Here is an 11,470-nt window from a genome sequence, read left to right as displayed (position 1 = left end):
ATCATAAGTTCGGTTCAAATTTAATTACAAACCACCACAAACGCACCGAGCCGGGCCGATTTCGGGCCGTCGCGCCGTTTCCGCACGATTGCGTTTTACGTACCTATAATTGGTGGCCCTAAATATGCGTCTGTTGCATGTACTCCACGGGACTCCCGGCCATTCCACAAGGCTGGGCAACGGGCATGGTTGGCCCGAGAGGCACGAGACCCGAGGCTGTTTCCATATTCATAAGTTAATAATGGGTCCCTACCGCTAATGGGCGGTGGAATGCTGCACTTTCTGCGCTCGCACTGAACATCATCCCGCGGGTCACTCACCGGAAAACGGCATTCTGACATTAGCCGGCGATTTTTGTGCCACAAATTCCACGAAACCGTTTGTAACTAGTCGCTGGTATGCTTTGACGCATCAAAGCCATGTGTGCGTTCCACGCTTCGTTGTCGCAGGATTGTGGCCAAGGAACATAATCGGGAATTTCGTTCGATCGATTGAATTATGGATTGTTTTTTCGAGTTCACCTTCACTGGCGCGGTTTGCGGAAACTGAAACTTCCGAACATTTCGGAACACCTTTTTGGGTGCCAAAAACCGTCCCGTTCAGCGGCCCATTCGGGATCCGTTGAAATGGAAAACCATTAACTGATCCCATCCGGGGAAGCGATGCGCATTTAAGTGCGATCTCAATTAAATTAATTCAATTCATTGTGCCGTGCCACGCGGTACGGTTTGTTATGCTTCTGCTTTTCTTGCCGTTTCTGAGTGGGCTTTCCTTTTTGGCCGGTGTCGCTTCAGTTGAGGCGGCATTTTTCGAACCGGTCGTCGGTCGGGGCGGTTGGTGTGGTTGGTAATAAACTCGTGTCACTGTTTGACGCGATCGTTGCTACCGTCATCATCGTCATCGTCATCGCCGTCATCGTAATTATTGAAATTGCCCTCCTCGGGGTGGATGAGGCGCAGCGGTTAATGTGCTCGGCTGTTTTTGTTTGCTGAAGTAAATTAAATTTTATCGCACCGAGTGCCGTGGCGTGTGGTTCGCAGTTTTTGACAGCATTCTTGTTTGATTTTACGCAAAACTTTTCCGCGTGGTTGCGCTCGTAGCGCCCGTCGTGACGTGGGAGTCTTTGCATTATTTTTCTTTCTAACTTTTTGATCGAAAAAATAAACATAAAATCGAGTGCAGACGAGACAGAACACTGTTTCGTTCTGCTTCCGAGCTTTGTGAATTAGCTTGTTTCGTGTGGGTTTGGTACGACATTCGCGTCATGCCACGGCAGATGAGCAGTAGAACGGAGAATGGAGCAACAAAAAAGTACATGAAGCAGTTCACATGTTAGCCAGTGCTCCGGAGAGGCGAATTAATGGAGAGGTCAACTTCAAAAGCTCACCAAACTGGTAGCCGTTACAAGAAGAAGGGTCGCTAGCAAATGGTGCATTTCGGGGGCGAAAATCGTCGATCCTCGTGAAGAACTGTAGTGAGTCACGCCCAGATCGCGTATCTCGGTATCTGTGAGCGAAATGGAAAGTTTCGATTGTCAATAATTTGAAAAATTATTAATTTGTCCGTCAAAGTTAATTGAAAAAGTTTCAGCGTCAATTGATTGAAACAGAGGAAAAAATTGTTCATTATCAGCTCCAAGTAATGAGTGGCTTGAAATGTACCCATTTCCAGCAACAAAAAGGCCAAAGTTTTTGCCTCTTCATTGAAACAATCTGTCAACAAGCTGTTGACAGTTTCGTTTCCACGACGGCCAAGGCACGCGCCCGGGAAGCGGCTAATTGTTTGCAGTGGTTCACTAACTGTAACCGAACTTGCACAAGCGGAACGGTAAACACTTGAGCAGTGTTTCCAGCAAAAAGCGGCCCTCGCCCTCTGACTGATTACCGGTCCGTGGAATTGGAAGGAGCGGCGCTACCGCTCCGCTCCGCAAGGCAACAAATTACCCGGTCCACTTACCTGTGTTTGACGTGGTAAATAGAAAGCTCTCGGAAAAGTCACTCCAACCGTACCGGTTCCTTTTGCGGCGTTCGGCATCCGAAACCGCACAATCCGAGCGAAAACGAAGACGGTGTTCCCGGCACGTGTTCCCGATCACATGGTGGTGCATTCGGAAAGAATGGAACAGCATAACAGGGGAGAGAAAGAAGAAAACCCGAGGATCAGTTCGGTTGCAGGATCCAATCCGTCGGCAGGGGATCAGGGTGAAGCGGAGCAGCGAGCAGAACGTATCGGGGGTTGATTAAAATAAATTTAATTTAAATTTCAAATTGAAAACATGTCACCGACCGGGACCGCGGGCGGGTCCCGGCGCTAATCCTCGAGGGCGACAGTTAAGACTACCCGGGCCGGGCGTACTACTTCGTCCTTTATGCTGCAATGCCACCCGGCCCGGTGGCATCCGGGCGCTGCTCAATCTGTATCAATTCTCAGCCACCGAAGCCAAAGGACTCCAGACGGGACGGTCCCTCGAGGGTGGCGCCATTATTAAAAATCGATTAGAAGCAATCAATTTTATTCACATGAAGCACATTCAATCTTCGACTCCGGCAACCGGCCGGCCCGACATTGCCGGCGGCGGGCGTAGGAAGATTAGCATCGATGCATTCGATCACATTGTGCCCGTTGCGCCGGAAACCGGATGCCGTCCAGCTTCTAGCCGTCACACACTGAGCCGTAGCCGTCCGGTGGAAGAACGACTACTTTCCGTGTGACCGAAGCTAATAGAGCACCCGGAGGGTACTCAAATCGAACGCCATTGTTCGGGCACCGGACCCGCATGGTGCACCGTAATCTGCAATTGACATTTTTCATCAACTTGAGCCCGTCGTGTGCGCCAGGCTCGTGAAACAGCATCCAGATGTCAATCCGACGTCGGCACTCGGGGAAGTCTGTCGGTTGTCGAATGTCCCACATCCTTTGGTTGGGGGGGCTTTCTTTGAAAAATACGACACCCGAATGGCCTGCGGCTTGACGCACGAGGCAGAAACCATTAATTTTCTCAACTTAAAACATGGCCCGGCAGTGCAGTGGTGTAGAGTGAAGCTCTGGATGAGAAGCGAATAAGCTGGGTTAGACTGAGAACGGGCCTACTGGAGGGCGCTTCGGCTTCGATCCGTTTGTGGTCTCATCCCCGGAAGTCGTCTGGTACCGAGCCACTTGTCGTGGCTTCGGGCGGGGTGGGGATAAAAGTAATCGTTGGCTCCGGCTTCCGGTGGCATACGGAGAGAGAGAGAGGTTGATCAAGCTCATCAATAGTTACCTGGACTGTACCCGTGCCTCGTACTGCTGGTCCGGCTCGAGGCCCCGTATCAGGTAGCTCATGCCCTGGGTGTAGTGGTGCGAGTACGGGAACGCCGGCAGCACGATGTCCCGCCAGTCCGTCTTGGACCACTTGTGGTGCAGGTTGTGGTAGCCATTGTTGTACGAGTAGCTGTCGTACGAGCTGATTTTGCGATTGTAGTCCAACATCTGCACGGGAGGGGCCGTTGTTTTGATCCACCCGAAAAAGTCGGTGTGGTGTGCGGTGCCATGTTCCGGAAGTTCGACGTACAAATCACCCGGATCCGGTGGTTTGAGGGTGTAGCCACCCGTGCGCCCGAGAATGATGGATGTGACGGATGATGGTGAACCGGAAAGAGAATGTAGTGGGGAAGAAAACGACACTCGCACCAGATGAGATCGAAATAATTCGTCCATTCGTCGAAGCGTCACCCCAAGACGCGTCACAGTCACCACGAAACAACACCACGTTAGGGGGACGTCTTCCACGAAGGCTTAAAATAAATCTTCCAGCAGCCGGCCGGTGACAATGCCGGAAGAATGGAGAAATGATAGACCGAAACGGGGAACTTTCGGTCGCAAGTGATTGGAGGGGAAATTGAACTGACGTTTATGATGACAAGTCTATTGAGTTTGACAGTTGCGCTCGACGGTGGGACAGTCAGCCGTTTCCGGTTGGGAAACTGCAGCTTCAAGTTTACTGTTTTATTGTTTTTTGTGTTCTTCTGTCTACGATTCATTTCTAGGAAGTGATCGGTAAATCACCAATTCTCTGAGTAAGTATTTATAGATTTCTGGACTACTTTTAAAGGCATTCCTAGAAACACTTCATGTCAAGGACCTTGTAGGGAACAATTTACTGCATGTAGAAATTCTAGTTTAAGCGTAACTACTCGAGGTGGCGAAGGTTGCCTCCCGGTGCACGGCCTACTTACGTTATCACCCATGTAGCTCTGGTGCGTTTTCCGGTTGTCAAGGAATATGCCGTCGTGCGCCTGCAGCGTGTCGCCGTCCACCTGCCGGTAGTACAGCTTGTACTCTTCGATTGGCGAGTGGGAGTCGACGATCCAGGAGATGTTGTACTTGTCCTTCCACTGGCTGTTCGGGACCGACCGGAAGACGGCCGTCTTCGGCTTGCCGGTCAGGGTGACCGTTTTCCGCGTCTTGCCCAGCTGGTTGTCGGCGATGCACGAGTAGTTGCCAAAGTCCTGCGGGTGCACCTTGCGGATGATGAGCGTGTGGCGTGCGCCCCGGTTCTCAATCACGTGCCGCTCCGTCTGATCGATCTGCATCGTGTCCTTGTGCCACAGTACCTTCAGCGGGCGGTACACCGCGATAAAAAGGGTGTTACGCGTGTTAGCCACAACCGAAAGCAAGGGTCGTGTACGGATAATAGGAAACAATCGATAGAAATGAGGACACAAATTCCGAAGAGAGAAAAAAAAGAGAGAAAGAGAGAGAATGGACAGGGGAAGAGAAAGAGTGAAAAAAGTAAAAATAGTAAAAACTCGCTCACTAGTCTGCGCTACACTACCAAGCTACCAGAATACCGGGCTTTTTGTTTACTGGCAACATGGCTCATTCTCACTGAATCGTTAGCATTCGCCGGGCAGCCTGTTTGTTTAGCGCACATGTTTCGTGTCACAGCAAAAAGCCTTATTTTTAAACACGAAACCCATTATTTATTTGCATAGATTACGGCGACAAGCATATAAATGCAAATTTATAATAACTAACCATCGGTCGTGCATTTTCTACCGTCTACCGGCTGAAGGCAAATAAAAATAACGCAAGATAAGCCCACGTTGATGCTTAAGCTTCTGGCAGGCTTCTGTTTAGCGGTCGTGATTCGTGAGCAAAAGTGAAGCAGGAAAAACGGAAAAAGTAAAACCAAACAACAAAACGTGTACCGTAATGAACTGACGTAAAGTACTTACTTCCGGCTGAGATTCACCGTGCACGATACACACGAGCATCGCTTCCTGGCCCTCGCCGGAGTAAACGATCGGGTTTTCCACGCTAATCTCGGGCGGATCTGAAAGAACAGCAGCAGTCAGAGAAGGTGGTCAGCCGTGTCGAGCCGGAGCCGTGTTGGTTGTAGTTGCTGCCGGTTTTGGCGAACGTTCCGGGAGCAAGCACTAAAAACGGAAACAAAAACCCCGAACCGAACCGAACCGAAAACAGAAACTAAAACTCTTCAGCCCCACGTCAAATGAGTGATTTGTATACGAGAACTCCTGCAACTGTACGTAAATAAACTTTCCATCCCCAGAGCAGCTTAGCCGGCACCTGGGCGCTGATCTGGTTCCGCGTGTTCCGAACTCGGCACCAACCGCAAACCGTTGAACAAGAAAATTGAATTTAATGAACGCTCGCAAATGCAAATCGCTCCTCTTGCGCGGCTCGCCGCAACCCCGTACGGGAAGTTAGTTGGAGTGTGTGTGTGTGTGTGTTGAGTGTGTGGGTAATAAATGGAAATTGTTAGCAGAAGAAAAGTGCGGCAGAAAACTTGCTCCAGCCGTCGAGAACAATCCGCTTTTACCGGTTCTGCAGCGTAATTAAATTAATTCCAAACTTCAAACGTACTTGCGCTTGCGGATGTTTCGAATGCTCGTGCTGGGTTGGCCAACCCGGTGGCCCACCCGGGTGGCCAGCCGGGTGGCCATCATCAGGATGTCAAATATCAAATGAAACAGGGACCTGGCCGGCCGGGCGCATCATGAGTCGAATCCTGGGGCGGCTAATTGCTCGGAAGCGACTCGGAACCGCAGCCCCAAACGGTGGCTTAATCGCGGTGGCCACTCACTGTCTCTCTCGCTCTCTCTCTCTCTGTGGCTAACCGGTCGACCGACCGGTCTCTAATGGCCGGAAAAACTTTCGCTCCACTTTCTTCTCGAAACGCCACGGGTCGGCCTGCTCAAGTGCGTCCTTAAAACTCTCGGCCAACCACTCCGGGGGGTCGACTGTTTGAGTCGACGCGCCCGTGAATCACACTCCAGTTTTATGGTGCCGTGTCGGGAAAATGGGAGCGTTTGTTCTACTCTTTCCCGTGTCGGCCGTGACTGTTCCATGTGCCGGGTTCGGTTCGGACGGTCGGTGCACTTTCGCCCGCCCTGTCAGACCGCCTTCTCGCCGCGTTATAATGCGGATAGGAAATAGCATAATTTTATGCTCCACCATAAAGGTAATAGACTTGTTCTCCCGAAACCCCACGCATTGGCCATTTTCCCACAGGCGGGGAATGCCTCCCGGTGGTGTTCTTTTTTATTCTATTTCGCTCCCCTTTTTCCGGGAAAATGAACCCCAAAATCCGACTCCGACTCCCGTCAGCGTCGAGCGGAAGGGGCATGATTGGCATAATTAGAAGTTTGCCGAAGCCCCCCCCGAACCGGAAGTGCGTGGTTATGTGAAATAAAGCGAAAAAAATTGGTCTGCAAATGACACGCTGGTGAGGCCGGGTTAAGGAGGTCCTGGCGGTGGGGGTCAAGTTTAGGGGGTTTCGAAGCGGGTTTTGAGCGATAGTTTTGTGGCGGTGAACCGGTAAGCCGACGTTGTGTGTTTGCTTTGTTCACGTAATTATGACCGTTTTGAGGGCATAAATCTTGGCTGAGGTTTTGCGAGAAAATGGTTTATTCGTTTACTGCGTGACTGGTGGGTGTCAGTTGCCATTTTCTTAATCCGTTCATGGTTTGGAACTGTTAAAGCCTCGTTGCTAACCCAAGTCGTTTGTCGCATGCCACTAGAGATCGTTGGGAGCGAAAGTTGCGTAAGTAGACAGTTAGTCAAGGTGTGTAAACATAACAATTGCAGCGTGTACGTGTAACTGGTATGTCGATGGGTTCGTGAGTTTCTTTAACGGATCACTGAGCAATGTCAGCAAATAAAACACCAAACATTAGAACTTTAAATCAGTTCAATTTAGGTGATGGTCAGAGGAGTTCTCATTTCTGTCTCACAAGTGCTGATATTCATTTAAGATATGAGCTGAATAAACATGTTTTGTTTTCTAGTTATGGTATTACAGCTAATATCTGTTACTATGGCATGTCCATGGGCTATAAGAGCTTATAGCGACATCCACTAACTTCCTTATTCCTTGCATTTGAATTAAAGAAAAACTAGTTAGTGTGACGAAAGTAAGATTTCTAATGTTATCGTTGTAATTTTTATTCCACCTTGCACCAGACAATCTGTACCGAGGAGCTAAACTAGGTTCTGATTACGAGCGCAAAGCATGGTTGGACCCTCACATAATCCTTTGAGAATCAGAAAAGTCGGCAGCAATGCAAAAAAAACCCTTCCTTCAAGGCCGAGTATAATCCTGGGCACTGAGATTGACACAAACACTCGGAATGCATGAACCCGAACTGTTGTTCACCGAACTGAACCACAATTCTCTTGACTCTTGTATAACATTTAATTCACTTTGCACTTTGCATAAGCATCGCTTGTGGCGAGTGTTTGAGGTTATCCCTTCCATAAAGATACAATCATTTTCCCCGAGCGGTCCGCTCTGATTCTCACCAGCTTGCCAGCTCCCGCGCCAAAGTGTTGTTGCGTTCATTACAATTTCTTGAGCGTCCTGCGGAACGCTCATGTTTATTCACCGGCACCGGCACAGACGCATCGCATCAACATTGCCCCGGGGTGCGGGAACCACATCAATTCAATTAAACCCAACCACAGAGCCGTACTCTGGGCCGGGCTGGGACGCTTATGGCTCGCATATGTCTAGCGCGCATCGCTTCGCCGTCCCGCAGGAGATTTTATCTTAATTGTTTATCGCTGTGCCACCATTTCGTCACATTACGACTGGCACGATCCACTTCCTCCGCTCTCGGCGCAGTTCGTGCGCCAGGATCATTAGGAGCGGAGTGTTGAACGAAAATCACCACAAAAACCCTCGAGCGATGGGAGACTATTTTTCTATACTGCCCCATTTACGGGGCTGCCAGCCGTCGTAGGGAAAAGTTGGGGGACGCAAAGTTCCCCGATTCCTGACTCGAACCCACGAGGCCGCGAAAGGCGGCAGCTGTCATTCGGATTTTGGCGCCCAATTTTACGGTTGCGTTATAATTCAAACCGCCCGGTAAAAAGGGAGCTCCCCGTCCGGTGCTCGGGACGAAAAGCGGATGACGGTGCCGAAAGCTGTCAAAAGGAACGAAAGAGCAGGGAAAGGCCAAAAATACGAAACCCCGTGTCGAAGAAAAGCCAAGCCAAGCAAATCAAATCTGAAGCCCGTGGGGACCGGAAACCGCACGAGGATAGTTACCACCGGCCAGCCGGGAAACCTATTTTCCACCCACCAACAATAGGGTCCCGCCTTGAAGGATCGGTCCTCCCCTAACGAAATTATCGCCCTGGTGCGTTACGCGGTGAAAGACCTGTCTCTTTCTCTCCGTTTCTCTCGTCTTTCGCGGACAATAAACGACTGCACGGCACGAAAGGGCCATAAAAATTACAATTATTTGTTGTTTCGTCCTCTTGAGAATCGTGGGAACGCGCGCTGTTCGGTGTTGGGCCTTTGCGGAGCCACAAGCCGCACACATATCCTGGACGGGCTTGGGTGTCCTTGAGAGTGCACCTGCAGCCGAGTCGGAGCGAGCAGCGCGTTCCGCGTTGAGTTTTGCGTTCCGCTACGCTCGACTGCACCCGATCCATGAAACACGTCCCCGCAGCGAGGGATCTCGGCTTAAGGAGCCTTCCGGCAGCCTTCCGAGGGTGATTATCGTTGGGACGACAGTCGGATACGTTACGTGCCCCGTTCGCTCCGCCGTTTCCGCCATCTGTCATCGTGTGGCCTGCCGATGGCCGTCTTCTTAGCGGAACAACCCCCACGTTCCCCCGGCGAGGTGGTGGGTGGCCAGCGTTCCCAAAGTTCGCCGAAGCAGTTCCGGGCCCCCTATGCCGAAGAGAAAATTCCAATTTATTTTCACCTTATTTATCTTTGACGTGGCCACGTAGTTTCGTGGAGCATTTCATTTCGATTTTTCTACTCTTCGGTTCTCGGTGTCGGCCGGATGGGTGCTGAAAGGGACTCCACTCCTGTGGGGACACTTCTTGCCGACTCAGCTCAGCTCGGGCCTGCGGCACGTAGTGGAGGCAAGTTATGTGAGATCGTTTCGTGCGTGAGTCCTTTTGTTTTCCCGTGCTGGTCAGCGGCGCCCTACCGGAAAGGGTTACCCGGTAGGCGGCAAATGGGGGGGCATAATTCAAGCAACACCGCATTCCGGTGCGGGGCAACCCCAACCGCACCCGTGAAGACCTGCGCCCGAGGATCGTGTGACCAAAAGCCATTCCCGGGCAGGATTTCGGTCCGGCACCCTTGGGAATGGAATCTCATTTATCACGAATTCCTGCCCAACCTGCCGCCTCGACCCCGGGCCCCGGGGGCCATCGGCACATTCCAAGGGGGGAGGTAGGTCTGGCGGCGCCCGCTCGGTCACTCGGGAGTGAAAATAATGAAAGGGTTATATCAACTCGAGACCCTCTGTTTGGCCAGTCTGATTATGTGATAAATGCACGGTTTGTTCCAAACGACCCCGTTGGCGGACATGCAGCAGGGACACGGGCTGGCGGCCTACAGGAGCCGGGGGGGGTCGATCGAATTTGCATATGCAGATTAATACCCCGGGACCCTGGACGCGGGATAGGAAGAAACCCCGAAGAAGTCAACGAGCCTTACGAGCCTGGCACGCTCGCCTGGTGTGCGCTTCGGCCCAGGGTATGCACAGGGTGGCCACAATTGGCCCTTCCTAGTGCATCGCTACTTTTATTCGCCAACCACTTTATAACCGCCGGCCCTGGCCTGCCCGGGAAATGATGAATTTGTGCTTCCTGGAACCCGTTTTCTCGCTTGTTGTTGTGGGCCCGACCCGATGGCCGATAGTGTCAAGAGCCGGGCCGGACCCGTGATAATCATGTGACCAACAAGGGTCCGCGACGCGGTCAGCGCATTAAAGTACTGCCGACTTCACGCACGCAACCACCACACGCCACACCCGAACCCGGCGGTGATGGAGCGTCGTTTGTGAAGCTGACATGTGATCGCCCTATGATTAGACGCCGGCCGACGAGTGGCGATTCGACGAAACGCGGGCTCCGGTTTGGTTGGCATGCGGAAAAAATGGTCCGAGTTATTCTTTTGCGCTTTTCAGTCGGCGAACGACGAATGGTTTGTAACTTTGGACTCTCATTTGCATCGAAACGGCAGCGAAGCACACGTGCCCGGAGGAGTGTTTTCCGTTAAATTAATCTTATTTGTTTCGCCCGCAGGAGGGTCGCAGTAATTGTGAATTATGGTCACCCGGAGCGGCTGGCCATTCCGCCAGCTGAGAGATGGTTCGTACTTTGTACGGTGAGGGTTTTTATTACAATTTTATTTTAATTTTATGGTACTTTAATTGGTATGTAGTGCCGCGAAGATTGTTAAAGGCGCTGTTGAAGGCGATAGATTGTATGCCGTGGCGCGTGTGTTGAAGAGATGCCGGATTGAATCACTTGTATAGCATTTAAATTGAAAAACGGAATTAATTATTTTGATGAATTTTCTTTATTCTTATCGCAAGAAGTGTGCTGCTATATCAGCAAAATTTTTATTATATTCAAAAAAGTGCAATTAGGCATAATTTCCCATCAATCCCTAACTGGTAAAAAACCAATTATGATCGGAAAAGAACCGATTCATAACCGGTTGGTATTCAAAATTAATTTCAATAGTAACTTTACTTTTTTCATAAAAAAACCATGCAACTGACACCATCAAAAAGCGCTTGAAACTATTTCCGCCGATAGTGAAGCGACAATCACGGGGCTAGACTAAACAAGCGAATCGGTGTTCGGAACGCTTCCGCAAGTGACGTTGGTAGTGCTTGGCAAACTTTGCCGACCCTAAAACATGGCACAATAATGGTCAATGGAACGACATGGCAACCGCGGCCCGTCCTGCAGATGAACTTTGTTGCGTCCTTTTTGTTAATGAGCGCCAGGCACAGTTACCGTGCGGCCTGGTAGTGCCGAAAGACAAAAAAAAACCGTGAAGATGAAGCTCGAAACAAGGAGACTTTCTGCCCTGCCAGCGTCGCACGGTGAGGCCGATGGAGGCGCATAGTGCTTGACGTCGTCGTCGTCGTCATCGGACCACTTTCCAGCGTGCCATTGTTGAAGCGTTACTTCAACGCACGAGTTGGTC

At 50.9% G+C, this 11,470-nt stretch overlaps 1 protein-coding gene across 1 annotated transcript in view; it reads right to left on the bottom strand.

The window, feature by feature from the left end:
• Nucleotides 1-1,375: 1,375 nt before the first annotated feature.
• The window catches only part of LOC128270104 (limbic system-associated membrane protein), a 29,540-nt gene continuing 19,445 nt past the window's right edge, over nt 1,376-11,470 (bottom strand). Inside the window, exons 6-10 of the mRNA XM_053007509.1 lie at nt 5,217-5,314; nt 4,215-4,592; nt 3,260-3,468; nt 1,957-2,015; nt 1,376-1,506 (exon numbers count right to left, since the gene is read on the bottom strand). Coding sequence (XP_052863469.1) covers nt 1,376-1,506; nt 1,957-2,015; nt 3,260-3,468; nt 4,215-4,592; nt 5,217-5,314 — 875 coding nt within the window. The remainder of the gene's footprint in view (nt 1,507-1,956; nt 2,016-3,259; nt 3,469-4,214; nt 4,593-5,216; nt 5,315-11,470) is intronic.

This window comes from Anopheles cruzii, chromosome 3 (genome assembly GCF_943734635.1).
Source record: "Anopheles cruzii chromosome 3, idAnoCruzAS_RS32_06, whole genome shotgun sequence".
NCBI lineage: Eukaryota > Metazoa > Arthropoda > Insecta > Diptera > Culicidae > Anopheles > Anopheles cruzii.
The sequence above is the reverse complement of the archived record's forward strand: the minus strand, read 5'-3'. Positions and strand labels throughout refer to the sequence as shown.